Genomic DNA, 27,082 nt, shown 5'->3' with positions numbered 1-27,082 from the left:
AATTCTCCACCCTAGTAATAAATTAGCCAAGCTATTTTTAAGAGGTACCAAAAACTATGCGTGACGGACAAGCAAAGAATTAATTATCTGTCTGAGGCTTGGAGTGTACCTATAAAGATATACATTGTCAGAATGTTGCAGTGATCATAACAAGGTGAAATGATACATTACTTTTTTGGTATTATCCTTATGGAAACTCTCTGAGAATAAAGAATAGGTATAGAGAGGGTCTCGAACATTCTTTTTACTGCTAGTTAGCTTGCCATAGAGGAAGGCATATATTGCTGGCAATCTTAAATAATATCACTTAACCACTTAAAAGTACCACTTTCTCCCATCCTATGTGTACACAAAATCTCTAAGCAGAGAATTAAGAGCCAAGACTTTTCTCATGTAGTAATGCATGAGACAATTTCTTTGGTGATGTAGATCAAAAAGCAGCATATTTTAGGGAAACTTGCCATTTTTGCCTATTTTCCTGTACACTTGAACAGATGTTCTTGCATGCAGTGTCCTCTTTGCTGTACAGTTACATTTACAAGCAATGCCTGAGCAGAAGACAGGTAGACCAGGCAGGTAAACTTCAGGTTCAAGCCACCTGAAGAAAGGCTGTTTGGCAAGGAATTGATAGCATACCATTCTAGACTTCTTAATAATACATCTGTTGCATGTTCTATTTTTAAAACAGCATCCTGTCCCCTTTACTCTCTCCTGTGGATAGTTTCAGACACATGGATAGCCATAGTGCCCCACTTCAATCTTTTCACTTATCTAAGGTGAAGATTATTTAAACAAAAAGTGGTGACTGTTCATTAAGCAGGATTCATAATGTGTTTATATGCAGAATTTTGAACCAGACTGAAGCACACCCATATGCAATTGATATTAACTTTATTATAAAATGTATATGATGTACAAAAAATAAACACTCCAGATCTCACTGGTGACTTATGCTTCTTTGAACTGAGTAGACACTGCTGAGACTGTGAGTGTGGGAGGCATGATGCTGGATTGAATAATTGGGAGGGGGGAAATCCAAAAATCTGTGGTAGTCAGTGTTAAATTGTAGCTTGTTTGTTTTTTGATAACAAGAGAAGTAGACAGGAAGACTACCAATGTTAAAACTGAGAAGAGAACCACAGGTTTTGATCATATAGTAGGACTGTTCAATTTCTTTTTTAAAAAAGTGCTTCACAAAGCACAGATCTGTATTTGAATTATTTATCTTGGAATCCTTAAAGGAGCCGTGTGTTTTTCTTGCCTCCTATAGCTGCTTTAGAAGTGCTCTGGCTCTCTTCCTGTGCATGGCTGTTTCGCTTTGGGGTCACCTGGAGACTCATGGAGCACTTCCAGAGCAGCATCCATAAGCATCTTTCATAAGACGAAATGACTGGTGGTAAACTACAGTTAACACCTGTACCTAATTTCAGTCCTTCACCTATAGACCTATGAAAAAGCCCAATCTCTTCTCTGCATATAATCTGAAACTTCAGATTAGCAAAGGCTTGAGTAAAGAGTTCCATATCAATCAGCCTAGTGTAAATATCAACACAAACATTTTCTGCATGTTAATATTTATTTCAGTGTATTTTACAGTCACTATGAATCTTAAGTATTTTGTAAAGCAGAACAAGAATTATTGTTTCAAGTTACATCATTCAAAACCATTGAAATGTGCTACTTTCTTACAGGTTTTTTAAAAAGCTTTGACCATATTTGAGTTGTATTAACAGTAATTTGATGTTTAAACAACAAATATTTAAGAAATGACACAAATATTTTGCAAATGCAAGTTATATTGTTTCCTGAGCAATAGCACAACCAGCTTTTTCTTGTATAGCTAAGCATTCAAGAAAAGTAAATGACCCAACCATCTACCTATCTTACTTTATATATTGGATGTTTATAATTCTAAGTTTCAAGTGATGTATGTTTTGTAACTTATTTCATAGCTTTCATTGTATAATAGGTTAACCAGCTCCCATTTTAAACTAGCTCCCATCTAGAGCATATTGAATGTGAGCATATCAAAAGCATAACCAGGAATTACATAAGACAACTATTATTGTCATTGTATTCACATTGATGGTTAAAAAAAATCTGCCCTAGTCCAATGTTCTCGTCATATGTTTGATTACCTATAGTCCCAAATTAACCTGTCTTAAAATCATTCACAACGAAGATAATTGATTATGAATGAACAACACTGTCATTCAACCTAATTGAAGGGCATCAAATTTGCAAAAGCTGGCCTTGGAGATTTTTTCTCAAAACAAGGGTCATGTTCAATGAGATTAAATTATGTTTGTTAAAGGGAAGGACTAACCATCATGTTACGAATAAACCAACTCAAAATTGGGGATTAGTTCAGGTATCTATTGCCCAGCTTTGCAATAGATGGTGTGAAAGATAGCTATAATCTAGACAACACTTTGGTTGCTAACATACTATTTATACAGATCCTACTCAAAGGAAAGTAAGTGGGCTATGTGTTCAACTAGACTTACTTGGGGGAACTTAAATCAGTTGTGTACACAAAATATATGCCACTCAAAGGGATGTGGTTCAACTGAAATTAGAACATGTTTGGCTTCTCCTTATTTTTAGAGTTTAACTCATGCCATACTGCATATAAATATGTTATAAAATAAAAAACACATAAATTGTAAGTTTTAAAATGTTAGTTTCTTCCTTGAAGTATGCTTTGAAATGTTGCGTAGTTTCAAGTACTGGGTGCTTTGAACTTCAACTTTCACAACAGTCATTGACAGCAGGGACAACAATGATGCTGGCTAAGGTTGATAGAAGTTAGAATCAGTATATATAAATAACATGTTAGGGAATTTGTATATTTACCTTAGAATATACCTCTTTGAACTTTGAAGGATTTACTTCTAAGTTTATATGCATTTTGATTGCACCATGAATATATTCTTCAGAAAACAAAGCTGTATATCAAAGCATTGAACACACCATCTATTGTCTAAAATACTTGTTCATTGATACATATTTTACTGCACTGTTTTCATAAAATTTAAAGCTCTGATGGATTACTTATCCAATGCAATTAAAATCATAGATATATCCTTACTTGTGTCTCCCTCTATACCCAGATATTTTTCTCAGATACAATACTTTGGGCAACTCTTATAATTTGATTCAATTGCAGCAAATTCAGATCCAGTCTATATAACTAATGTAACTAATTTTGCTATTGGATAATGCACCAGTTCAAATATCCTTATTTTAAAAAACTGATCTGAAAGTACAGGGCAATCTTAGTCCCTGATTTTCAAGGGCAATGGTTGAAATGTAATTTATTGATATCTTAATCAGACAACATATAAAGATCTCTACTGAAAATCTAATGCCTGTCATTTAAAACACTATAAGACAGAATGGACAACAAACTAAGAGACTGCAAGGCAGATTCCTATTCTCTAGTTCTACATTCCTGTTAGTAGACGCCCATGCTTCAGAACTAAGATGATAGATAAGAAAAATATAAATCCCTTAAAGGTCTGTACAAGAGGAAATGCTGGAGGGGCTGCAGGCAACAGTATTTAATGTGGCAGCATTCAGTGAGCTATAACCTATACAATAGCAACATCACAGACTGGCACAAAACTAAGACATTATGAAACCATGAGTTGCACATTAAGAAGATCTTTTCATTAAAGCATAGGCCTCTGTTAATGTTTGACATATGTTTCAAAAACTCACAAAATTGCAAGGCAGGGGAGGAGTCACACTTCCCATTAAAAAAAATCTGGGAAAAGACAGCTGATACTTGCTTAGAAATACTAACTAGCAAGATCTTACTATGCTCAACCAAAACAGTGAGGACTTATTCTTCATTTTAGAAGCAAATCCTTTGACTATTCAACTGCAAACCAGAAAGGTAACATGTTTCCCTTCACATCAAGCTGAGATTGATTACAGATGGCCACCCTTGATTCTGAATCTCAACTGAGAAGAGATTCCTTGAATCCAACTAGTTACTCTGTAGCTAACTTGGGAAGTGAGTCTGAACATTTTAAGTCTAATATTTTGCAATACCATATTCACTTAACTTTGTTGTGGTGTTTTCAGACTACGGTCAGAGGTATAATTGATCCAAACTTTCTAAATTTACCCTGAATTTGAATTCAAATGAAAAGATTATATGAGGATACAAAAGGGGTGGTCATGCACTTTCAAATATCCCCCCAATACTTTTGCTGAAAAAGCAGTGGTTCTCAACCTGTGGGTCGGGACCCCTTTGGGGGTCAAACAACCCTTTCACACGGGTTGCCTAAGACCATCAGAAAACACATATTTTCAATGGTCTTGGGAACCAAGACACCAATTTTATGGTTGGGGGGGTCACCACAACATGAGGAACTCTATTAAAGGGTCGTGGCATTGGGAAGGTTGAGAACCACTGGTGTAAAGTTCTGCCTTTATGGTTACCTATAGTATTCGTTTTCTACTCAGGGAATTTTTATGTGAGGAATCATTGAGAAAAGGTGGTTCTATTTGCCCCTTATGCTTTCCCTCTGCTCTGAAGTGGTACAATCAGCTTCCCTCTCCTGCTGTAACAGTAATGTTGCTATAAGGGACCAGGTAGATTTACAGCACAGGAACAGACCCAGTTCTGGCAAACTTGTAAAAGCTATATATTAAGAAAAGGAAACCTCAAAAGGCTGGAATATATTCAGTTGTATTAATTTTAAAAGTATAAAAAAGTGCTGTTTCCCATCTGAGGAATCCAGGCCTCTGAAGGTCAAGAAATACTCCTTTAAAAAGGACATCACTAGAATTAAGAAATTGCTTTAGTTGTAGGATGCTATCATTTGTGTTGTGATGGGGAAGAGTTTATAAAAGATTACATATTATACCATGTGAAAACAAGACTGCAGACACCACGAGAGCCCTTAGATGATGATACAGGAATTAAAGGGTGATACCCGTTTGCTACCTCCTTGAGTTGGCACCAGTTTTCCCTTTCCATAGTAGCCACCAAAGATAGCTCTCACCTCAATCTTTTTTGAAAGCAAAAGCATCCACATTCCATTCCCAAAGGAAAAAAGTTTTCCACCACCAATCTCCCCAACCTCCTCGCCTTTGTTCCCTGCCTTTTCCAGTTTTGCAAATTCAAGGAGGTCAAGGCCAGTTTGGACAGCTTCTACCCCACTGGCACAACCCAGAGTGATGTGGGCTCGGCTGCCTTTTGGGAGGCTGACTGCTGGCTGTAGCACATCCACATCTCCGGGCCATAGAAGCATTTGCTGCTCGCTCATTTCCACACGAGCACCAGCAGTTCTTGGGGTGATGAATAGAGCAGATATGGTCAGGAAAAAAGATTTTCCATAAGAAGTCTTCACAATCTGCAAAAGAAATGACTTCTCTTAAGAAAAGCTGTGTATTCAACTCAGATTAACCTGGCCGCCCCCCCTCTCCCCCACACACACACCTAACACCTTCAAATCAGGACTCTCTCTCTCTCTGGATTCCCACCAGCCCAGCCAGGGATGTAGTTCAAATGTCATTAATGTTCTATATTGAAGAGGGCTGGATTAGGGTTGTAAGATTTGGGTATTTAAAAAAAATATCCAATCTGAGTGGAACAACAGGACCAGAGTTTGACTTCAGACTCATGCATCTTCAAGGAAATCCTCTCTATCAGAATGTGTGGACACATTCATGTAGACATGTGACACATTCTGGTAGGGAGAAGTTCCCTGAAGATGGACTCCAGCAAGAGTCCAAAAGCTCAGAAGACTAAACCTCTGGTGACGGTGACAGGCCCAGATTGGATCCTGCAGGATTATTCTGGAATGTGTATATTTGCCTATGAACTATGAAATTCAGAAACATTACCAGCCCCTCATGTTAACTTTATCTAAACATTCCATGCTATTATTTATGTCTAAATTGTCTTTAGATATGGGAAGAGGGCAGGAGCATAAAATGCATGACTTGTAAAATATGAGGTAAAAGTAAACACTGATGGTCAAAAGAAGTGACACAGTAAAAATGACAACAAATGAACTAAATTAAAATACTTAAGCAGATATTTGATTTGTATCAAATAAGTTATTCCCCTAAATGTACACCTGTGCATAAAATATTCCACACTTGGGATATTCTCATTTCATCATTAGGAGTCTCCCCTCTGGGGCCTCCATGAAAAAAGCCCTTTCTCTTTCATAGGGGAGAGATAGCCCTTTCATTGGCAATGCAAGACGCTATAATACTGTATGTTGCTGAATAATGGAGTGTTTTTTTTAAGTAGGCCATATATAGTGGGTTCACATAATTGGCCAAAATGAAAATCAGTCAGTCACATTTTGGCTGATGAAGTTACAGGTGTGCTACTTAAGTGTTCACTAGCACCTTCAATTGGGCATGAAAACTTTATGGCAAGCAACATAATGCCTTCTAGCTGCATTCGTCAGAATGCTTGCAATAAGGAAATACTCAGATTAAGCTGCCCTTAAAAGTCTATTACCAAAAGGGATAGTTTCAACAGAACAAAGCTACTGTGGTGTAGCAGTTAACATGCTGGACTAGGTGCAGGGAGACAGGGTCAGCTCCACTCTTAACAAAGACATTATAAATAATTATTTTTGATCAGTCACACTCTTAATCCAACATATCTCACAGAATTATAGGCAGAAGGAAAAGCTACATGGGCTCTCTTGAGTTCCAGAGTGAAAAGGTTATAAATTTAAAATAATTAGGCCCCAAACAATATATGTCCTGTGCACAATCAAAGTTTAAACCAGCGCCCCCCAACCTTTTGGGAGCCAGGAACTGGTTTCATGGAGAGCAATTTTTCCATGGGCCGGGATGTGTGGTGGCATGGTTTTGCGTGCTGCCTGCATCCCCTACATATTCGTATGGGGTTTCTGTCACTTCTGCAGCCCAGTTTCTGGCAGGTTGTGGCCAAGTGCCAGTCCATAGCCCAGGGGTTGGGGAACCCTGGATTAAACCATTAATCTCTAAATATATAGTGAAACTGCTAAACACAGTTTTCCTTTTCTGGACACCTTTATTCAAGGTCAAGCCTATGACCTCTGTAAAATACAAGAATCTGAATAGGATATCACAATATTATTGCTTGATGTAATGAAAATAAACATCAGATTGCTATGGGAAATGACTTTTTCTGGAGCAAGAAACAAGTTGGAAAATGTAGAATGTGGACTTTGCTTAGCTGCACCACCCAAACTCCAGATAACACTTAAGACTTGGCACGAGGATATACTGAGTGCTGCCACCTCCCTTGACCCAACTCCACCCAGGATTCCATCATTTGGGCAAAATAAGCCCAGGCAACTGGCATGTCTCTGCTGTTTCAGGCATAAAGCAACGCCTAAACTGTAAACTGCTTCCACTAAAACTTTCAGGAGCATGTTTTTGGTTTTTTTAATGATGGATTTCGTCAAACCTATAATCTTCCCAAAATAGTTTTCTGTCCCAATCTGGACTATCTAAACTGGATCACTTGGCAGATATCTATTCTAGGTTAGAATGGACCACAGCTGAGGAACTAGGGAATAAGATGAAAAGTAACTCAACTCCATTGGGTGATAATACTTTGAGGCATATGAATGGATGCTCAAAGAGTTTCTTAAAAGTATGTCTCCCTCTCATTTTCTCATAGCGCATACATATTGTTACCCTGACTAAATTTGCTCAAAGAATAGTCACATATATGTTTTATGTAAATATGTTCAAGGAAGGTTCCAATTAATAAAATCTAAAATTGAAAACAAAAATATTTACATAATAAAATTGATCTATTATAAAATGAATGTTTCTATAATGAGTAATTTAAATACAGGAAATTTTAAAGGAGAGATTCTACAGTACCATGTATATTATTCTTTATTTCTGGTAATAATTTTTAGGAAGTAAAGTGAACTATGTTTTTTTCAAGTTTATACCAATTATTATTTTTAAGAAAATATATCTTACCTAGTGCATGAAATGCTGATAATATTAATTTTAAATGGGAGGGGCATTCAGAGTCCTTTGAAAATATGCTATTTCTCTCTCTTAAAATAGTTCAGAGAAAGTGAGGAAGTTGGACTTTTCCCACATAAAATCAGCTTGAAAAATTACTTTACATGCTATCATGTTTCCATCAGAATAAAAAGAAAAATACTCACATCTTGTTGTGCATAATCATCTGCTCCTGGAGCCTTCCCAAAGTCAGTGAATTTAGTTGTGCAGTGCAAAACCCCTGGAGGCCTTTTCACAAAGTAGCTGGTCAGATCAATTTTCAGTTTGGGTTCTTCAGCGGGCTGCCCAACTGTAAAACAACAAAGAGAACAAGCCTCAGTGTTTCAGATTCATGGTTTTCTTTAAATGCACTTTTCCCCTCACACTATTTTTGCAATATTAGTTGGCAAGATAGATCATGGTACAAGATAAGAAATATTTCCATTTGAGATGAGAACTCTTGCCAAAAATGCCCATGGAGTTTACATATAAAAAAGATACGTAATTTCATTCAACACTACTGAGCATTTTATTCCCCAAGTGGCATAACAATGTCTGCATCCTCCATTTTCTTGCTGTGCATTTCCTACCTCCCCGTGTAGCATTCCCCACACTAGTGCTGGATTATAGGAATTACAATCCAACATTATCTGAAGGCACCTAATTGGGAATGACTGTTCTGGAAATGAAATAAAAGCAATATGATATGGCAAATTTACCCAACACTACTTGCCTTCCATTATTAGGAAGAGGCTGCTATTTAAAGAACTCTCAGTTCCCATCTTTCGCAACATTCATTACTACCATAATTGGAAGGACACATGATTCTCTTTAATCTTTAACTGGCCATTAAGCTTAGGCCACTGTTAAGCAAACTTGGCAACTTTAAGATGTATGGAGTACAACTCCCAGAATTCCCCAACCAGCATTCTTTTTGAAAAAGCTTGAAAAACATTAGGCTAAAACCTAATTTTGATTTAATTTACTTGCTATCTCCCCAACACCTACAGCCTTTTAAACTAATATTGCGGAAACTAACAACAGCCATATAGAAGGAATTTAGAAATGACTTTTGAAATTACTTGGCTTACAAACATAGCCAAATTTGGCATAGGAATATGGTTATATATTTGGTGTAGATTACATTTGATATGTTTAGTTTTGTTAGTTTGGGGGGGGGGGGGATAGGTGATAATATTTTCAAGTCAAATTCCAAGGATGAATAATGATGGAAAATGAGAGCTTTAGGGTAGAATTGTTACTGCTTATGCAGAAACATTCACAGAAAAGGCACAATTTAGCATTCACAAAGCTCAGCTTTTACAGAAACAAAAGTTTTAAAAGTATTTAAACCAGCTTAATCCTCCAGTTTAAACAAATAAAATGAAGAGGGGAGTGACTTATTAACAGAGACCGCACACAGGTATGTATGTTAAATGGCACACAGCTTCTGTGTGGCAGGTCAGAAAATTAATCTCTCCTAGTATTGGAAGTCTCTCTTAAATCTGTTTCAAAAATAAAGTGTTTTGCTTTTCTATATTAGCCAAAGAACTGTGAAGTACTGGAGAATGAATACTATATGCATAATGAAGGTAATGACATTTAGTCAATTGCAGCCTTCTTTAAGCTAGTGCTCTTGAAATACTTTTAAACAGTTTACTCTGATGGTTGGAAGAAATGATGGGAGTATCATCTATCTTTTGCTTACTACTATGTTGCTTGCATTTATAGTTTGGCACAGAAGGAAGATAAGATATTTCAAGTTAAAGGTAAAGGTTTCCCTCGCACATATGTGCTACTCATCCCCGACTCTAGGGGTGGTGCTCATCTCAGTTTCAAAGCCAAAGAGTCAGCACTTTCTGAAGACGTGTCTGTAGTCATGTGGCCAGTACGACTAAACACTGAAGGCTCACGGAATGCTGTGTCCCATCAAAGGTGGTTCCTATTTTTCTACTTCCTTTTTTTACGTGCTTTCGAACTGCTAGGTTGGCAGAAGCTGGGACAAGTAACAGGAGCTCACTCCATTACACGACGCTAGGGATTCGAACCACCGAACTGCCGACCTTTCTGATCGACAACTTCAGTGTCTTAGCTACTGAGCCACCATGTCCCTTTCAAGTTAGACTTCCCTAATTCAGCTGCCTCTAAATATGCTGTATTATATTAAAATAAAACTCTCCCCCTCCCCCCATTGAAGTGTGCCAACACTCTCTTGGCTTTCTGTAAAGATGTGGAAATGTGGCTCTGGGATCTTGCCTCTAGCAAGGAGAGCAGCACACATAGCCATGGGCTTGGCTAGTGCCTCAAAAACCCTCCCTATGCCTTTAAATTAATTTTTAGCATCACTTGTCTACTTAAAATTTTATGCAGAGTTTAAAAATATTTAGCAATATTTTGTTGTATAGTGCTCAGAGTTTTTCTCTGAGATAGGCAATTTAAAAATGTGATTAATTGATATTAAGCCAGGTTGAGAATAATGGAACTCTAGTTCAAGTCATCTAGAAAGCAACAGGCTGAAGAAGTCTACAATTCCAGCATATTCTGGTCAGGAAGACCAAATCCTTAAAACAGAACTGGCATGGATGTTATTTAGCAGATCTGCTATATCTACAGGTTTATGAGGATCTACTAGCTATATGGTATTAGATCCAAGACTGTAAGTAAGAACAAAGGTTCCTGCAAGTGGAATAGACAAAGAAGGTTGTCACGATGATTTTATGGAGTTCAAAGAACTTGTGGGCAACATCTGGAAGACAAAATTCTAGAGCTTGGAGAACAGTTTGTATTTAGTGATTCTTAGGGATACTAGAATGCAGAAGCGTATGTAGAAATGAAAATACATTATGAGTTTTCAGTGCATAGAAACAGATGGTAGTCAAGTAAGGGAATAGAATGACGGAGGATGAATCCAGAAATTAGGATAGGAATATGCAAGAACTCACAGTATTATTTGGTGCATCATTGGAAAACACATAAAAATCAGCTATTTATTTTAAAGCAAACAGAATGTTGGGAAGATGTGCATTTGCCCTTTACCAAAATATTTTTCGAAGAATGATCTTTTTTTTAAAAAAATGGCTTATGTGATAGATCTTGCTTTCTCCTGGGAGGTTCATTAATTATCTAGTGACAATTTTGAGAAAGCAGTGTGGAATACAAAAGGAAATCTGGACTCAACGGAGCTAGCAAATTACCGTCCTGTCTCCAACCTTCCTTTCTTAGCGAAGGTTGTTGAGAGTGTGGTGGCTCAGCAGTTTCCGCGTCACCTAGAAGAAGCTGATTATCTAGACCCGCGCCAGTCCGGCTTCCGGCCCGGTCACAGCACGGAGACAGCCTTGGTCGCGTTGGTGGATGATCTCTGGAGGGCAAAGGATGGGGGTTGTTCCTCCATCCTTGTCCTATTAGACCTCTCGGCGGCCTTCGATACCATCGACCATGGTATCCTATTGCGCCGTCTGGAGGGGTTGGGGGTCGGGGGCACCGTATTACGATGGTTCCGCTCCTACCTCTCTGGCCGGACGCAATGTGTGTTGGCAGGAGAGGAGAGGTCGACCGCGAGGCCCCTTATCTGTGGGGTCCCACAGGGCTCGATCCTCTCGCCTCTCCTGTTCAACATATATATGAAGCCGCTGGGTGAGATCATCCGTGGTTTTGGGGTGGGATACCATCTGTATGCTGATGACACTCAGCTGTACATTTCCACCCCAAACCACCCCAACGAGGCTGTTGAAGTGATGTCCCGATGTCTGGAAGCCGTACGGGTCTGGATGGATGACAACAGGCTCAGGCTCAACCCCTCCAAGACAGAGTGGCTGTGGCTTCCGGCTTCCCGGTTCAACCAGCATATGCCATCGCTGACCATCGGAGATGATCAATTAGCCCCGGTGGAAGGGGCACGCAATTTGGGCGTCCTCCTTGATGCCCGGCTGTCTATGGAAGATCATGTGACAGCCGTGGCGAGAGGGGCGTTCCACCAGGTTCGCCTGGTGCGCCAGTTGCGGCCCCTTTTGGACCGGGAGGCCTTGCGTACAGTCACTCACGCGCTGGTGACGTCTCGCCTGGACTACTGTAATGCTCTCTACATGGGGCTCCCCTTGAGGTGCACCCGGAGACTGCAGTTGGTCCAGAATGCAGCCGCGCGGGTAATTATAGGGAGATCGAGGTTCTCCCATATAACACCTATCCTGCGCGAGCTGCACTGGCTTCCTGTGGTCTACCGGGTGCGCTTCAAGGTACTGGTTACCACCTTCAAAGCGCTCCATGGCACAGGGCCTAGTTACCTGCGGGATCGCGTCCTGCCCCATACATCCCTGCGACCCGTCCACTCACACAGAGAGGGACTACTCCGGGTGCCGTCCTCCAGAGAGTGCCAGAGGGCAGCGCCCAGAAGTAGGGCCTTCTCTGTAGTGGGCCCCACCCTTTGGAATGACCTCCCCCCAGACATCAGAACTACAACCGACCTTCGCTCCTTCCGTATGAAGCTGAAAACCTACCTGTTTCGACTAGCTGACCTGGCATAACTCTACAACCTCCCCAGCCCAGGGCATTTTTAATTGTAATTTTAGTTTTTAAGGGTCAATTTCACTGGGGTTTTAACTTTTTAAGTATTGTAACTTATTTATTTATTCTTACCTCCTCTATACGCTATATAATACCTTTGTACGTCGCCCCGAGTCCCTGTGGGGAGAGGGGGCGACTAATAAGTTCAAGTAATAAATAAATAAATAAATAAATTGAAACAATATTCCTAGGTTTCCCAGATTCATCATAGAAACTAAAAAATTAGCATGGAATGGTTTTTTTTTTTTTTTTTGCTTCTAAAATGAGGTTTAAGGATGCTTCAGCAAATTATGTTAGAGAGCATATTAGCAAAGCCTGAGAAGCATTAAAAGGATTATACATATGTTAGTAGGCAGCCAATTTTCTATAAATAAAAAAGCGGGGGAGGGGGAAAGCACCCACAGTATTTATTGGACTCTTTTTTGAAGGCTTTAATATTAGCAAGCTCATCCAAAAATGCCTGCCCGGTCTTCCTCAAGCTCTCTGAGCTCCTTTTGCTTAAAAACCATCCATAATACAAGGGGAGGAAATCCTTTTCTAAACTGGGCTTCAATTTCTTTAGATCATCAGCTGAAAGTTTCCATTGATTCTTATCCTTGAGCTGCAAGCAATCCATTTTCCATGAGGTTTTGGGCTCCACAATGATGACTTTGTAGCGGTATTTGTCTGCAATGTCAAAAAGCTGCTCTAGCCGCTCCCGTTCATGGTGGGTGTCGTCTACCACCACCACGTTGATGTCACGCTTGCAATAGTCAGCTAGATCCTCATCCACCTTGCTGTAATCATCAGGAATAGCACTCCTGATAGCAGGCTGGATTTTGTAGTGGTCAACCGAAATGATTTTGCAAACATCCTTATACTTGTCTTGGATGGCCTGTGCCAAGGTAGATTTTCCACTGCCTGGTAAACCTCGGAGAACAAAAAAAGTTTTTGATTCCTGAATAGTGGTAATCGTTTCATCATCATCCAAAAAGGGGAACTGCAAACTCTCAGGGTGCTCCTTCGGCTTGGAGGACATTTTCTTAAAAATCTTTGGCAGGAACACGTGGCTCTTCCGGGCGAAGCCTTTGTTCTGAAATCAAAAAGGAGAGAGAGGGAAAGAAAGAAAGAATAATTGTGTGATTCAATTGGAACATTCCAGAGAGAGATACCATCATTTCTCCTTAATAATAGGCCACTGTTTTCAATCTCAACTGAAGGGGGGGATTTCTTTTTCTTTCTTTTTTTTTTTGTTATTGCTCCTCTTGCTGCTGGTTATTCAGATGAGCACAAATGGCCTAGTGATGGCTTTTAAATGGCACTATTATGTCAGAGAAGAGCCCAGTGCATTCCAGAAGTGGCAGCCCTTTCAGTCAGTTGTAGCAAAATTCTGGACCTACCTTTCCCAGTCTGGTGTCCTTCTTTTTTCACTACCAGTATAACTATCTATCCATTGGCTAGTAGAAGGTTATAAGGTCTGCAGTTCAATTCGTCTAGCCAACTTGTGCTGTGCTGTGGAAGGTTTATTGTCTTGTAAGACTGGGGCTTGCCCAATTCTGTATATACTTCGTATGAAGTTCAGCCCTCAACTTACAACAGTTCACTTAGTCATCATTCAAAGTTACAACAGCACTGAAAAAAGTGACTTATGACCATTTTTCATGCTTACACCGTTGCAGCATCCCCGAGGAATATGTGATCAAAATCCAGACACTTGGCAACTGATTCATATTTATGACAGCTGCAATGTCCCAGGGTCATGTGATCTCTTTTTGCATCTCTCTTTGATCCCTTCTGACAAGCAAAGTCAGTCATAGGTTGAGGACTGCATATATAAAATATACTAAATATACTAATATATATATATTTTCGTAGATTTTCACAGGTGTAGGTATGATGGTCTTGTTGTATTTGGGTCTTTTCCCATGTAAGATTGAGATTGTCTTGGCAATGTTGGAAACCAGCCCTAGTCAACAAAAGAGCCCCACCCACCACCCAGGCTGTTACAACACAAAACAACAACGGACACACAGCCAGCACCAATCAGCACCAATCTACCAATAATGATACAACCACACAGCTAATCAATCCACTTACTGAAACAAAACCAGCACTCCACACACCTCCACCAAGATTTATAGAAAGACGGCAGCTCCGACCACACTTTAAGCCAAAAACACCAGCCTGAAGATGGCAAGTGAGACCTCGCTGAAACGTTGCCAAGACAATCTCAATCTTACACGGGAAAAGACCCGAATACAACAAGACCAGCACATACATACATACATATGCGCAAGCGCACACATACATACATACATACATTATAAATTTGCTACATTCATTTTCTCCAGTGAGCTCTTTTGTTGCTTATTAAAAAGAAAATAACTTAGCTACCATCTACCATCTGTACCTCTTGTACAGGTAATTCTTGACTTACGACCACAACTGAGCTCCAAATTTGCTAAGTGAGACATTTGTCCCCTCTTACAATCTTTCTTGCCACAGTTGTTAAGTGAATCGCTTTAATAACACAGTTGTTAAGTGAATTTTGCTTCCCTGTTGAGTTTGCTCATCAGTGGGTTGTAAAATATTATCACATGACCTCCAGCATACTGCAACCATCATAAATATGAGCCAGTTGCCAGGTATCCAAATTTTGATCACATGACCATGGAGATGCTGCAATTGTCATAAGTGTGAAAAACCTTCATGTTACTTTTTTTCAGTGCTGTTGTAATTTCAGTCATTAAATGAACTGTTTTAGGTCAAAGACTACCTGCTCTGAGCTTCTGAGATGATACTGGATCAACAATAACATTTAAACTGAACAAAATGCTTAAGAAAGGAAAAGAAAGGCAGCATATATCTGAAATTATTAGAAGGCATCGCTTTTATTGTATGTTGATTCATTGTCATTTAAAAGAAACAAGTTTTATTATTTTTATTAAAAGTATTTTTAAAGTGTATCAAATTCTTAATTTTGTATCAGAAAATAATAAAGGGGACAGAAAATACTTTAAAATGAGAACTTTAAAAAGGCTGACAATTGGGAAGGGAAAGGAAGGGAATGGGGGGAAGGAAGGAAGAAAAAAGAAAGGGAGGGAGGGGGGAAGAGCAAGAGGGAAGGGACATTGGCCCCAAATCTCTATGAAATTAAAAAATAAATTACAATAAAATCTATGTTACTATCTACTCTGAGTTCCAAACCACAGTGAAGATTATGCTGTTTTGGAGTAGCATTTGAAATACTACTGCCATATTATTTAAAAAGCCAACTGTCTGAGGAACAGAATTACCATAGGTTTTTTTTTAAAGACAAAACAAAGTAACACTAATGGAAGGGGAGGAGAAACCACTGCAAGTACAAATTGTTTTGCAATGGAACTGAAATAATGCAAGCTTGTGTTAAAACAGGTGGGAGGAGACGCACACAATAGTACCACACAAGCCTGTCTTAAGAGGAGGACTTGGATTCATTTCCAGGGGAACAATTTGTTCCATTCTGTGCCACATAGGAACACACACATAGCCCACCCCTGCCCTGCCTATCCCACAAATAGGCAATCATGGAGGAACTGATAGCCAGCACTCAGCAACTTAGTTCCACTCACCCTCTTACAAAATTATAACAAAACTATAATTATATATAATTATGTGTGTCATCATTTACTCTGCTTCTCCCCACAAAGACCCATGTCATCGTAATCTCTGAATTTAGTTTTCTCATTTGAAAGCTGATTTTATAGCTCTTGCGTGAAAAATCTTGGGCTCAATTTATGGGAGATAATATTTCCCTTTAGATCAAAACTCTTACCTTTTGTCGGCATTCAAATTCAATAAATTCTCAGTTTCAGTGATACTGCCGCCCATTATGCTATTTTTCCTCGCCAGATTTGTGGATGTCAACACACACAGTCTCAGTCACAGCCCAGCTGCCTGAAAAATTCTTTCCGTAAGAGTATTCTCAAATTCAGTTAGGCTGGATTTGTTTGTAATATTTGGTAAATTTATCTTACAAGAGGAGGATGACATAGTCAAAGCAAAATATGGGAATAATTGAGGACACCAGCTGATTTAATAAGAGAAGTAGCATTTAGAGGGGGAATAATATATGGCTTCACATATACAAAAAACAAGTGTTTCCTTTCATTGAAATGTTATTCTAAATGACTTCTCATAAGTTGTTACAAAACTGCTTTTGTCAGTTTTTTTACATTCATTCTGGAGGTTCCTGGGTTTTTTTTTAATGGAACTATACCTATATAGAGGGAAGTAAGCAGTGGGGTACCCCAAGGTTCCATTTTAGGTCCAGTACACTCAATATCTTCTTAAATGATTTAGATGAGGGAATAAAAGGGGAATTCCTCAAATTTGCAGATGACAATAAACTGGTAGGAATAACCAATATCCCAGAAAATAGGGTCCAAAATAAGATCCAGAAGGACCGCCACAGACTTGAAAAAGAAATTCAATGTAGAGAAAAGTAAGGTTTTACACTTACGCAAGAAAAACCAAATGTGCAGGTACAGATTAGGTGAAACCTGGCTCAATAGAAATAACAGAAAAGGGAGTCTTGGAGTCCTAGTTGACAAAACAACTAATGCAATCCTAGGTTGCATTAACGGGGGAATAGAATCAAGATCATGTGAAGTACTAGTACTGCTTTATAAAGCTTTAGTAAGACCACACCTTGAATACTGCCATCCAGTTTTGCTAATATTATAAAAAAGATGCTGAGACTCAGGAAAGAGTGCAGAACAGAGCAACAAAGATGATTAAAGGGTGGAAACTAAAACATATGAAGAACGGTTGCAGGAATTGGTTATGTATAGTCTAGTGAAAAAAAGGATTAGGGATGACATGATAACAATGTTCCAATATTTGAGGGGCTCCCAGAAAGAAGAGGGGATCAACCTATTTTCCAAAGCATCAAGAGGCAAGACAAGAAACAATGGATGGAAACTAATCAAGGAGAGAAGCAACCTGGAATTAAGGAGAAACTTTCTAGCAGTGAGAATAATTAACCAGTGAAACAGCTTGCCTTCAGAAGCTGTGGATGCTCCAACACTGGAGGCTTTTAAGAAGAGATTGGACAGCCAGTTGTCTAGAATAGTATGGGGTCTCCTGCTTAAGCAGGAGATTGGATTAGAAAACCTCCAAAGGTACCTTCAAACTCTGTTATTCTGTTATTCAATCTTTAACAAAACAAATTTTATTTAGACACTACACAATTTTCACTGTGAGTGTTTATAATTTTTATTTCAGCCTTATAAATAAGTCCATAACATTTTTATTACCTGCATTTTGTTAACCACTGTAATGTAAAAAATAAATATTTTACCAGCTGGTAAAATTCCTCCACTGAATGAATTAAAAATCATTCTCATTCACTATAAGTAAATAATTTTTTACTAGCAGAGTTTACTTCTCAGAAGTCAACTCAACTTATAACACAAAAAAATATAAATTCATATCTTTGATCATCTCTCTTGATGCTTAAATCAAGTACAATTATCCATAAATAATTACAGAAACACATAGTTTGCCCATTCCAATTTTATTTCTCCAAATACATGGCACTTCAAATCCATAATCCTCACAAGCAAGACTATTTTACCAAGGGAATAGAAGATATATTTGGAAAACACCAGATTGAGGAAAGTTTATATAGCTGGTAGCATTATTAATGTCCAAATTGCAGTATTGACTTTCCACTGGAGAAATACTGAAAGTTAACTCATCTATGATATTGTGAACTATTTGTATTTTACCCATTCACACTTTTCATCTACTATGGACATGGATTAGGCTCAGCTTTTTCAATTTCGTTGTTGGAAAAAAGATAAATTAATAGATAAATATTTTAAGGTATGATATAATTCCAAGGTGTTTTGTGGAATCTGTTCATTGTGGTATTAAAGTCCTATAAATTAAATTCTAGTCAAAACAACTTCATAAACCATATTGTGTACGCCCAACTCCTATCACCTTCCTCCCCCAATCATAACAATAAGTGTGTAGCTAGTTGAATGGATTATAAATTTAGTTTCTTTTCTTATCTCTAAATTGGAGAAGACTATTCATGGTTCAATCCCATCAAAATAAACAATACACTTCTTATGATCAATTCAAATATTCATTCATTTTAAGATAAATTATTATCTGAAATAGAACGTCTTTATATTTTGATAGTATTTCTTCAAAATATACTGCGATTTGACTCATTTGCTTAGTACTATATAGAAACATTTTAAGTTACATAGTTACTTTGAATATATGTTGTGCTTCCTTTGTACATTAGTGCCTGCCTATCAATTTTCCCTCAGTATTTTTTCCACAGAATATAAAGGCAGAGAGATCGCTCTTGCTCAAAAAATTAGCAGGTTATGAGATAGAATTAAAAATATGGTTTTCATATTATGCAAACTGTCTTTCGGGATTTTCTAAATGGATATATCTCCTCCTTTGTTTAGCAATTTGTTTAGTGTTTTTTTTTACAAAACTATATTTTGTATGGGACTGATAACAGCATTTATAGTATAACAACATTTGAGACATAAGACATGAAGAGTACTTGCCCAAACTTGATTGAACAGCATGTAGGGGTTTTAAATCACTGTAGGTACCTATCTTTAGACCATCTGCAATCTACCTAGCAGACCATGTGATCTAGCTAAAAAGTTTAATGGTAGCAGGTATGCATCTATCAGCTTTAGGGTAAAAGAAGCCCACAATTGAAGAGCCCTGGTGGTGCAGTGGACAGAACTTTGCCCACAACCTGGAGTTTGATCCTGACTCAAGGTTAATTGAGACTCCCATTCTTCTGAGGCTGATAAAATGAGGACCCAGATTGTTGGGGGTCATATATGGCATTGTAAACTGCCAAGAGAATGCTGTAAAACACTAAGGGGCAGTATATAAGTCTAAGTGCTATTGTTATTGCCTTGGCACTATTATAGGTAGGTATTTTGGTAGAAATGCTGCCATCTTCCAATGGCTTGAAAAATTACTCCAAAATATTTGAAAGGCAGAACTTCTATTTTGTTAATTCCTATTGCCATTGATGTTTATTGCAACTAGATCTTCCGGAGGAAAACCATAATTTTAGTCTTGGAGCAATTAATTGTAAGAATCCTCCCTGAAGAATTCTGCTAAGGTCTGCAAACTTTTCTTAAGCTCACTTGTGTAAGAGAGAGAATTGTTGCATATTTGGCACAAACCAGCACTACCAAATATATCTGTCTCTGAGCTTAAGGGGGTAAAATCCTCTTTGGGTAAGAACAGAAACCTCTGAATTTACATAAATATTAAACAGTAGGGGAACTAAAATACATCTCAGCAGTGGCGTAGCGTGGGGGGTGCAGGGGGGGCCGGCCGCACCGGGCGCAACATCTGGGGGGGGGCGCTCGCACTCGCAGCTCTGACGATGCCATAGGTCCCTTCTCTGATCCGGTTCAGCTTCTCGAACTCCTTGATGCTCCGGCATCTTCCCAGTTGGAAGGAGAGCTGGTGAGAAGGCCGTTTCTGCGGCTTGGGGGCGCGGGGGGAAGCAGCCGGTGTGTGTGTGTCGGGGTGGGCTGGGGGAGCAGCTCCTGCCTGGATACAGCACCGGCGCCCGGCAGGTGAGCGCGGACTACACACCCCAGCCCGCCCGGCCGCCGAGGGAGCGCGAAGGGCACCCTGGCAGTCGGAGTCCGCTCACCCGGTGTGCGGGAGGCACCGTGAAGAAGCCGCCGTGCAGCCGCTTCAGGCGCAGAGGCTCGGGCTCTTGCTCCGCGCCTCCCGCTTCCGCACAGGCCAGCTGGAAGGGGCGGGTCGAGAAAGCCTGCTGGGTCGCCCCTGCCCGGCCCCGCCTGCCAGCCAGGAGGGCTTGCTTTGTTCCTGGCCACTGACGCTCTTCTCCGAACAGTGGCGATGGGCACCTGGGCAGCCCTTGCCCGGTGCAATTGGAGGGAGGGGGCTCACCAGCCTCCCGGCCCCACAAGGCAGTCGGTCTATTCCTTCTTTCCTCAAAAGCAGGGACCTCCCCCCTCCCCGCACTCCATGCCAAGAAGCCTCTTACTCACTTTAGGAAGTGAAGTTACTGCATTTAACAAACACAAATATTGGAAGAGAAGAGAAGAGAAGGGTTGGGGCGTCAGACTGGCCCGTCTCAGCTTCGGAAGCTCCTGGGATGACCCTGCACTGGCAGGGGGGCAGTGGCGTAGCGTGGGGGGTGCAGGGGGGGCCGGCCGCACCGGGCGCAACATCTTAGGGGGCGCAAATTACTTGCCTTGCCCCGGGTGCTGACAACCCACGCTACGCCACTGCATCTCAGTTCCACTTCTCAGCAGATTGAAATGTCTGCAGAAGGCAGCCAACTTTATTGTCCCTCATCTGACTGACTGTGCTTTCATGCAGCATCTTGCTTAATGGACATAGCTGTGATCAACAGATATAAGGGGGAACTTCCATCACAGTCTATTTCTTGGAACAGAATTGAAGGCAAATTTTAATTTGAAAACAGTGACATATAAAAAGTTTTGTTGTACAGACATATATTTTTCTATTAAATGTTACAAAAACAGAAAGTTTTATTAAAATTAAATTTCTGGCTCATTTTATATCTGCTCTTGTGTAGTAGCAGATATTAAGAGCAAATGAACACCTATTACCCAGACAAAACAGAGGGTATAATCTAACCAGCAGCAAATGCCTAGCCTTACCTAATAAACTGAAATCTATTATTGTTTATCCTGCTTAATATTACAATCCCCATGGGCTAATTTTCAGTTTTCTTAAGAAAACTGTTCAAAAATAGCAGATAACATGTGATTCCTAAACAGTCAAGAAGTAAAAATGTTGTTTTAAAATACTTTTAAAGATGTTTTTATTGCGAATGTCCGGTGGGCTTCTCGTGAGGGGCCGAATCAGGAAAGATGAGGCTACTTTCTCGGGATGAGAGCCCAGATCTGACTCCGTAACTCTTTTATTAGTTACAAAAATGGGTGGATACAAAAGACAAACAAGGGAACAGCGTAGGGAAAGATACAATTTCATGTATGGTAAAACTTTACACGTGACTATATCATTGGTTACACAGTCGGAGATATTGCGGCCAAGGATGAAATGTTTCTTTTGAAAACTCCCTTTATCTCGGCCAGGGATGGAATGTTGCCTTTGAAACTCCCTTCGTCCTTGGACGTGTTTCAGCTGAGATGTCAGCCTACACGTACACGTACAAGAGACGGCGCTAGTTTGATCAAAGATTCCAACATTTTATCGTTTAGTTTCCACCACAACTTTTAGCTAGACATGGAAAATCTGAAAAATAATCTCATGGCCTAAATTTAATTATCTGCTTAATTCTTACATCTAATTAAATGTATTTTGTCAATCATTGCAAACTATCACTTGCAATGTCTTGATAAATATTCTCAGTCATCCAAGTAGAGTTGTCTGGAAACTGAGACATGACAATGGACTTCATTTTTTTATTTTATTTTTGGACTTTTCGATGCTTATCACTGCTTATCCAAGTACCAGTAGCTCCTCCAGTCTGACTGAAAAAGCTACAGTACTTGGATAAGCAACAAAACATTTCAGAACAAAAAAGGAAAGATTTTGCCATGACTTATCTTCCAGGTATCATCTGCAATTCTGAACAGTTTTGTTTCTTACTATATCATGTGTTGACATACACCATCATATATAACTCCTAATAAAAAACACATTGGCTAATGCTGCCTGGTATGTGTCTATAGGAGTCTTCTTTCTCTGAATTTTCTTTCAACCACTCAGGTTTCACAAGAGCCAGATGCAATTGAAACATTTGATGTTTTAAAATTACCCAGTCTCCAAAATAATTTGAGCGTAAATGTAACTCAGTGGTTAAAACTTCCATTCAATATCTTGGGCAATATTAATGTAATTAAAATGAAAGGTACCATGAATTGTTTAGGGAACTATGTATATCTAGACCAACAAAGAGAGGATTTGAAGGGCTCTCACAGAGAAGTAAACCAACTCTCCAAAACACCTCAGGGTAGAACAAGAAACAGGCGGAACATCATTAAAGAGATATCCAACCTATAACTAGGGAGAAATTTCCTGACAGTGAGAACAATTAATCAGTAAAACCGCTTACCTCCAGATAGTGTGGGTGAACTCTCTAGAAGTTTTCAAGAAGAGATTGAACAACCATTTGTCTAGAATGGTATAGGCCTCCTGCTTGAGTTTGGGGGGGTGGATTCAAAAACCTCCTATGTTCCTTTCTATCCTGTTATTCCAAGATACTTTATCCTATTTTATTCTAAAATGAATATCATCCTAGACTTAATATATATTTTGAGACAGATTCCAATGTTACGTATTACTTTACAAGGTTTCTCAACTCTCAGTTGGTGGAGCAGCACCGGTCCTCAGCATGCCAGAAACTGGGCCACACAAACAGGCAAAGCCCCATTCTGCAGGATACAGGCAGCTCATGAAACTACACCCCATCTGGTCCAAGGAATAACCTCTCTCCATGGAACCAGTCCCTGGTGCCCCAAAGGTTAGGGGTCACTACTTCACAAGGAAAAATTACAGGTAGTCCTTGACTTATGACAACTGAGCTCAAAATTTATGACTCTAAGCAAGAGTTTTGCCCCATTTTATGACCTTTCTTACCAGTTGCCAAGTGAATCATTGCAGTTGTTAAGTTAGTAACAATTATTAAGTAAATCTGGTTCCCCCATTGATTTTACTTGTTAGGTCACTAAAAGTGATCTCATGATCTCTGGGACACTACAACCCTCATAAACACCAGCCAGTTGCCAAGTGTTCAAATTTTGATCCCATATACAACCATGGGGATGATGCAGTGTGTGCTGTATGATGTTTTCATGTGTGTGAAAAACAGTCAAGTCACTATTTTCAGTGCTGTTGTAACTTTAAACAGTCACTAAATGAATGTTTGTAAATCAAGGACTATCTATAATGAGAAAAAAATTCAAGCAAGCCAACGTTCCTCAAATATATTTGATCAAACTGAGGTTTTCTTATGATGAAGCCAACTTTAACTTACCAAATTTTCAGAACCACAGGACTTTGACTTTTTTCTGGAATCAAAACTTTTTTGAATATTATCCTTTTTGGCCTATTTAAATAACAAGTGTGTAATCCCATCCCTCTGAAATGGTGGCAGTTTTAAGGTACAAGAATATTAAAAAGTTTTTTTTTTTTGTTTCTAGTCTTGAAAACTGCTTGACATATTTGTTCTTACCAGATAAGTAGCTATGTTTGGATACAGAATCAGAGAAGAAAATGACCCTGTAAAATAATTTTACTAGAATGCCTGAGCTAACAATAAATAAATCCATTAAATCGTATTATAAAAGTGTTAAAGACTTTTAGAAATTATGTTCCAAATATGATTTACCTATAACATCTCATGGCAAAATAAACAGATTATTTAGCAGCTTCAGAGTCTTGGATCCTTAAAAGATGGATGACACTAGTAATTTAAATTTAAATGGAATTTTAGAACAGAATGATTAAGATCATTATATACATGAAATGTGAAGGCAATATTAGAATATTCAGTCTTGGAAGCTCAACGGGTTCAGTTATTCTAACATAAAGCTGCCTACTTTTGATTTAAGAATGAAACAAATTCCATCAGAAAAATAATTTGTGTCTATTGGACCTCTCTAAAGATTAGGCATTTAACAGATTGATATCAGATTTTTGTGCCAGATTACTATGAAATTCAAACGATTTGATCTTGTCCAACAATAGATTTATTCTGATTTTAAATCATCAAATATATTAATACATTTTTGGTAAGAAATGAAATAAACATATATATGTTAAATTATATTCCCAAACTATGGAATTTTGTTTTTTATTAAGTTCTATTAAGTCTTGGGCTTGGCAAAGCAGACAATCTTACATAAATGTAAAGAAACTGGTACTAAGTAATGGCTTCAGAATATGAATCTGTTAGTTATTTTTGAAAACTTTTAATATTCTAAAACTAAGAAGTTGAAGAAATATATTTCTTTATTGGTCAGATTTAATAATAAATTTAAGAACAGAATCCCATATTGATACTAAATGGATATTATGTAGATATTTTAGGTATTTTCCTCTTTTATATTTATATTTTATAGTTATATGTTAATCACTATAAAATATGCAATTATTATTGGATTTTTCCCCATTGATGTTTGCATTTTGGCATTTTATAAATAAAAAATAAAAGAATTATCCACCTTAAAAAGGTCAATAACCTCTTGCAAAGCTCTTTCCAATTGCAAAAGCAAAAGCAACTGCCTCTCCTGACAACTGGCAATTTTAAACCATTGTGCTGCCTGAATCCATTTATTGGAGTGTTCATTGTATGTGATCAAAATGCCCTGTATTTTAACTGCAAAATAAAATCAGAGTCTGCCATTGTTGGTTTTCCAACAAAAAGGAATTAGAGATGGGGTTTCACGTAGAATTAATGGAATTCCCCTGAAAAGCTTTCTGACTTTTGGCACCAAGAAGTTGCCAAGTTTTTTTTTTCTGTTTGCCTGAAGTAAGATAAGGCCAATTAATGTTTTACAAATATAAAATGAAGGATTAACATAAATAGGTTGATCTTAAGAAAAAATAATGAAAGTTTTGAAAGTAAGCATTTCCCTTGCAATGTTTCAAAACCCTGTGTGAGAAGCTTTACAAAGAGGCATTCCCCTTTTATATCAACCGTCTGCTTGCACAGGTGGTTAACTGTTTATGTGGGACAGGAAACCACGATTGTTCAAAATACACACGGGTTGTGCCAGCCATGAATAAAGAAGAAGAAAAAAACCTCCATATAAGCAACTTCAACCAAAGTGTGCAACATCTGTGCAGCAATAAGCCCTGGGTGGATAGAGAGAGAATGTGTGCACAAAGTAGCAGTACTCTTCTGCACACCACTTATTCTAAGTACAGAAAATGCATAGACTTGAGACATTAATAATCTATTCTGAATTCCACTGAGGAAGGGAAGAGAATTAGGCATGAGTGCTAGATCAGGAAATTAGAACAGGGCTGATAATAAAATATGTACTGTATTTAGTTTGTAGTATAAATTACTTTGTATTTATAAATACAAAAATGAGGGAATGGTTCTAGTAAAAAGAGTGTATAAGCTCTACACAATCCATGTCAGTACACACTTCAAAAATCAGCTGAATGAATTTTTGCCAAAACTCCACACATAGACACATACACATACATTCTTTGTAAATTCCTAAGCATTCTTAGTTCTTTTTTTAAAAAAAAAAACCTTATAAAATAAAATAAAAATCTTCCATCAATATAAACTGATTTGAATATTTTTCAGAATATGGGCTTCCAAAATGTCTAGCCAGCAGAGCCAGTTTTGAGAATTTGGGGAATTGAAGTCCACTCACTTGGAAGCAGATTGGAGTATGCTTTTGTGGAGTACATTAACTCCAGATTTCATAGAACTCCGGGTTTATAAATCAACTGAAATTGATGAAGCATATCAATCATCAACCAACTTAATCTGTTTGAAGCTAATTTATTTTGTGATTACTGACCCCCCCCCCCCGAACAAATTAAGGCTGTATTTTTGCAATATTCAAACACTACAAAAGTTCCATCCTAGATAAAAAAAATATATTCTTTTGCAAACAGACAAATCACACATAAAGCCTGCCAGCCAGAATATAGAGAGAGTAAAGCAAGGTGTGATCATGGAATTCTCAATATGGGATATGGATTTCTTCCTAGACATATACCTGTCCTCAAATTACCTCTCTTTATATTTCCTCCCCTTTAAATTCAGATCAAGTTATGTTCATATTTTCTATCTTCTCCAAGCAGGAAACTGATAGACCACTGCTTGTGTGCAGCCAAATGCCATCAGATACATATTGCATGTGAAGAATGGATTATTCCATTTCTTTCTCGGAGGAAGAACCATGCAGATCCAGAGAGTTTCAAAGGGCTGAATAGGACAGGGCACATCCAGGACCTCCCTTGCTTCTACTCACCAGAGCAGACCTCAAACTTCTCGTTGCCCTTCCAGTTTAAAACGTTTCACCCCTTGTATTATCTCGCACAAACTGCACTCGGGCGAGGACCAGGGCAGGACTGCTTCTTATCTATATTATACTCACTGAATCTCGAGTTCCCTATGCTTTTCATGCCCACTGTTCAATAGATTAAAAAATTTAATAACTCTAGAAAGCAATCTGTCCAGTAATTCGTCCTGCAAAAAATGTCTGTGGAGGTGGCATTTTCCAGTGCAGTGTTTCTCAAGCTTAACAATTTTAACATATATGGACTTCGGCTCTAATTACCCCGCCCAACAATGTGCGAAGTCCACACATTTTAAAGCTGCCAAGATTGAGAAACACTGCTCCAGGAGTAGCAGAATTCATACCACCCAAACTCACCATGGCAACGCCACCGAGCGGATGGGGCGAGGTACCGGAATCAGGCACTTGGGCAGCTGCAAGACCGCCGGCGGGCTTCTTTGCATTCAGGCGGAGGGAGCGCGTTCGAAGCGGTTTTTATAAGGCCAAATGGG

At 38.7% G+C, this 27,082-nt stretch overlaps 1 protein-coding gene across 3 annotated transcripts; it reads right to left on the bottom strand.

Moving 5' to 3' along the window:
• Positions 1-16: 16 nt before the first annotated feature.
• Positions 17-27,082, bottom strand: CNP (2'',3''-cyclic nucleotide 3'' phosphodiesterase). 3 transcript variants are annotated; one of them, XM_081933324.1, is made up of 4 exons: positions 26,949-27,082; positions 12,955-13,624; positions 8,160-8,302; positions 17-5,369 (listed from the first exon to the last, which is right to left on the bottom strand). In XM_081933324.1, the coding sequence occupies exons 1-4, from the start codon at positions 26,949-26,951 to the stop codon at positions 4,917-4,919; spliced, it is 1,269 nt and encodes a 422-aa protein (XP_081789450.1). In that variant the 5' UTR covers positions 26,952-27,082; the 3' UTR covers positions 17-4,916. The 3 variants fall into 3 exon arrangements, with proteins under 3 accessions (XP_081789450.1, XP_081789452.1, XP_081789451.1); XM_081933326.1 differs by lacking the exon at positions 26,949-27,082 and adding an exon at positions 26,670-26,778; XM_081933325.1 differs by lacking the exon at positions 26,949-27,082 and adding an exon at positions 26,544-26,678.

Source organism: Natrix helvetica (assembly GCF_964273705.1).
Source record: "Natrix helvetica genome assembly, chromosome: Z".
NCBI classification, from domain to species: domain Eukaryota; kingdom Metazoa; phylum Chordata; class Lepidosauria; order Squamata; family Natricidae; genus Natrix; species Natrix helvetica.
Note: the sequence above shows the minus strand (reverse complement) of the source record. Positions and strands in the feature narration are given on the sequence as shown.

Coding starts and splice junctions, on each gene's coding strand:
- CNP (XM_081933324.1), bottom strand. Junction 8,303..12,954: donor AAAAGAGTCCAATAAATACT/GTGGGTGCTTTC, acceptor GTTGTTTTACAG/TTGGGCAGCCCGCTGAAGAA. Junction 5,370..8,159: donor ATGATTATGCACAACAAGAT/GTGAGTATTTTT, acceptor TTTCTTTTGCAG/ATTGTGAAGACTTCTTATGG.